Genomic DNA, 3,605 nt, shown 5'->3' with positions numbered 1-3,605 from the left:
AAGCAGGGGAAAATTTTGCCAGCTGTTACTGGGGCATTCTCCTTTGGGAAGCCCTGGCAGTGCTCCTCGTGCTTTCTCCAGTGGAGTGTCTTTATCTTCCAGGCAACGTTAGCGGTGCCCGAAGCAGAGCACAAGTCTACCGGGTAAGAGCGCTTTCTTGACATCGAAGTTTTCCCGGGGATTTGGCTCAGCCAGCTGTGTGCTATTTTTGCACTCCCTTGCCTTGTTTTCAGGGCTCCCGACCTTTACCTAGGGTAGTGGAAAGGAGCCTTTTGTAAACCAGAGTAAGGGAAAAGGGGCTGAGGGGGTTGGGGAAGGGGGGAGGTAGAAGGCCCATGGGAACCCTTTCCTCCGATGGGCTGCTGCTGCACAAGATCTGCTTTCACTTTGCTTCCAGGACCTCACTGGTTTGGCGTGACCAGAAGAGGCAGGAGCTCCAGGAGAAGGAAGCCCATGTGTCTGCTACAATGGAACAGTTTGTGCAGGCAGTGAGCAAGGTTCTGGAAGATAATCGCATCCAAGGGGAGAAGAGAGAGGTAAAGGTGCTGGGGGCGAGCCAGAGAGCTCAGTGCCCTCGGAGGGGTTCCTCCTGCTGGTTCCTCTTGGCCCTTTTCGGTGGTAGCTCTGTCCTTGTGCTGCCTGCCCCACACCTGACTGCCAGGGCTCAGTTTTGCTTGCACTCTGAGCAGCACTGTGAACTTCTCCCTGGGCTGGGTGTCCAGCCAGGCACCTGCTGGGCTTGGCTCAGCTTTGGAGGCCCTTCCTAGAAACTTGCAGGTCAGTCCCATCCTCCGGCCCAGCTGGAAGGGGGCCTCTGCATGCAGCAGCTGGCTCAGGGCATGACTCCATCTCCAGGCTGCTCTGGAGAGTACACAGGGTGGGGAACATGGCTCTCAGGCAGAACCTGAAGGCGGTCTGTGCTTTGGCTCTGGACACTGGTGGCCTTTTCCAGGCTTCACGTGGTTCATCTGGGAATGCTCACAGTCTGGCACCTTTTCTGACAGGTCTTGCCTTGGGTTTTCTGACACGGAGCCCTTCCTTAGCTCTCTGCTAGGAGTCTGCTCATGCAGAACTGCTGTGTGTTTGTGCTCACTGCTGTATCTCCATTCCTTTTTTTTTTATTATTATTTTTCCCCAGAACATTCTGCACTTCACAACGAACGCATTTGAAAAGGCGCTTAAAATCTACACCTGGATGCCTGACTGGGCCCTGAAATCCTTAGGTATGTAGACAGAGTTCAGCTGGTGTCTGACTCTCCCCAAAGCAACAAGCTCTGCATTCAGCGTGAGAAACACATCATAATTCACTGCTTCTGCTAATCTCCTGCCTGTCCTGGTGAACTTCTTCCCATATTCATTTCAGGTGCCACAATTGATGTGCAGAGGACTTCCAAGAGTTATGGCGGGAAAGACGCAAAGAAGTGGTGGATTTTTCCACTCTTTTCTTTTGCAAAACATCCAGAGACCATATTGCAGGTATTGTAAGAGAAATTGTGACAGCTGGTTTACTTTCTTGCTTTCTGGTTGGGAGACCATGCGTTTCTAGTGTGGGTGGGAGTTCTGTGAGTGTGCTGAGCCATGGAAGCTGCAAGAGATGTTTTCTGGGCCCCCAGCACTGATCTGGTCAACCAAATCAGCCCGAAGAATGCCTGAAATGGTCCTCACAGGTCCAGCTCAGTTTTTGAAGGTTGATGGAGTGACATACATGTACATTAGGAACACCGCCCTGCCTCTGCCTTTCAGAAAGCCTCTCAGGCCTCTGCCTTTGAGAAAGCAGAACTGGATTGCGAAAGGCAATTGAGCCTAGGCACTCTCAAAACTTGTGCATCTTCACCTTCTGTTCATAGCCTAGCGTTTACCTGTGAGCTGAATTGCGACCTATAGAGAAGGCAAGGTCTGTGGCTCCTTGCTGAACAGCCAGATCTGTTGGCCCTCTGACTGCCTTGCCACTGACGGTCACTGGCTTTCTCGTTGCAGCCCAGTATCTCCCCAGGCGACTGCTGGGCCTTCCAAGGATCTCAGGGACACGTCGTCATTCGGTTGCCGGTGAAAATCTGGCCAGCAGCTTTTACCATCTGGCATATCTCCAGGACAGTCTCTCCTTCCGGAGAAGTCAGCAGCGCCCCCAGAGAGTTTGCTGTCTCTGTAAGTCTCTGCCTGGCACTTCTTTTTGGGAGGCCCTGGCCGCAAGGAAAAGCAGCGCCAGAAAGCGTGGTGTGTTCCCTCAGGTATCTGAGGATTGGTTGCTGCAGAGCACCGCATCCTATCGAGGGGCACTGGAGACACTTGAGCATTGTTAGACACGCCTGGAACCTTCTTCTGTGGTTCACAGACAAGGATCTGGGAGCAATTGCTCCAAGTGCCCTGACTTGGGTTCACTCTCACTTGCACTAGAATACTGCTAGAGCCAAGGAAGGTGGGAAAGGGTTCCCAGCTTTGGCCTCAGCATATTCTTTTTCTGATGGCCTGCTTGAGACTGACCTGCCCCCATCATCTCTTGTCTTTGAGGGAGTGGATGAGGACAAAACGGAAACGTTCCTTGGGCTATTCGCCTACAGCGTGGATGGAATGATTGCTCAGACCTTCCATGTGCAGGTATGGCAAGTGCGTGTGGGCAGGATGGCAGGGAGGAAGGACGGGTTGTCTGCTAGTCTCTGGAAGAGAGGGTTCAGATGATCACCCAAGCCACCCTCTGCTCTCCCATGTGGCTGCCTCCTGCTGGCAGGATGAGGTGCTTAGCCCACCTTTGGAAGTGCTTTCCTTTTCTTTCTGGTAAAGCAGAAAAAGCAGCAGTGGGAAGGGGCTCTGGAAGGGAATTAGTCCCCTTTAGGGCGAGGAGGAAGAACTGGGGGTGGGAGGGGAGATTGCAGACATCTGTCTCCATCAGCAAGACTGTCCCAGTGTCCCAAGGCAGCATAGGCAGCAGAGCAACTTGGGTTTCCATAGCTCCCCTCAGCAAGCCTCTGAGGCCAGGGCTTTGCTGTCTAGGCACAGAGGGTGCCTCTATGGCCCTGGTGAGAAAGGGCCTTCTGATTTCCCTTGCTTCCTCCTCTGTCGGGGCTGCCATTTGGTCTGCAGCAAGGGGAGTGCTGGCAAAGAGAGCTACATGGTTGTGCTGCAGTTCTTCCCACATGAGTAATGATGCTTCCCCTTGTTTTCTTTACAGAAGGAGCCTCCCAAAACGTTCCGCCATATCAGATTGGAGGTGCGAAGCAACTGGGGAAACCCAGAATACACCTGCATCTATCGAGTGCAGGTTCATGGGCAGATAGAAAAGCCACAAGAATTTCTTAAACACGAATAATAACGTTAGAAAGATGTGGCAGCTCAGTTTCATGTGTTTCAGCCAACCCTGAGGGTGGTCCCTGAAGCAGTGCACTGGGTTTACGTGACAAGGCGTTGGTAGCCGGAGGGGGCTGCAGGGGTGTTCTGAGTTTTAAATTCGGTGTCGCTGCCATTCTGCAGCCACCCCCTGACAGTATAAAAGCAGTCCCTAGGGAGGGCCATGACCCAGGAATGCTGCAAACAGGACGCCCAAATGGGATAGGCTTGGCAGTTAGCACAGGCAGTTTGCGTGGGGCTGAGAGGAGCATGGGGAGTATCCT

The 3,605-nt window shown here is 53.1% G+C and overlaps 1 protein-coding gene across 1 annotated transcript; it reads left to right on the top strand.

The window, feature by feature from the left end:
• Nucleotides 1–335: 335 nt before the first annotated feature.
• On the top strand, nucleotides 336–3,304 carry LOC309891403 (sperm-associated antigen 4 protein-like; the record flags this gene model as incomplete). The annotated part of the gene is made up of 6 exons (XM_082785770.1): nucleotides 336–536; nucleotides 1,139–1,223; nucleotides 1,364–1,476; nucleotides 1,978–2,145; nucleotides 2,509–2,595; nucleotides 3,167–3,304. 6 exons carry the CDS (start codon nucleotides 336–338, stop codon nucleotides 3,302–3,304), a joined length of 792 nt encoding a protein of 263 aa, XP_082641896.1.
• Between the last annotated feature and the right edge of the window lie 301 nt (nucleotides 3,305–3,605).

Source organism: Aythya marila (genome assembly GCF_965140915.1).
Source record: "Aythya marila genome assembly, contig: HAP1_HAP1_SCAFFOLD_174, whole genome shotgun sequence".
NCBI lineage: Eukaryota > Metazoa > Chordata > Aves > Anseriformes > Anatidae > Aythya > Aythya marila.
This window is presented reverse-complemented; position numbering and strand designations above follow the sequence as displayed.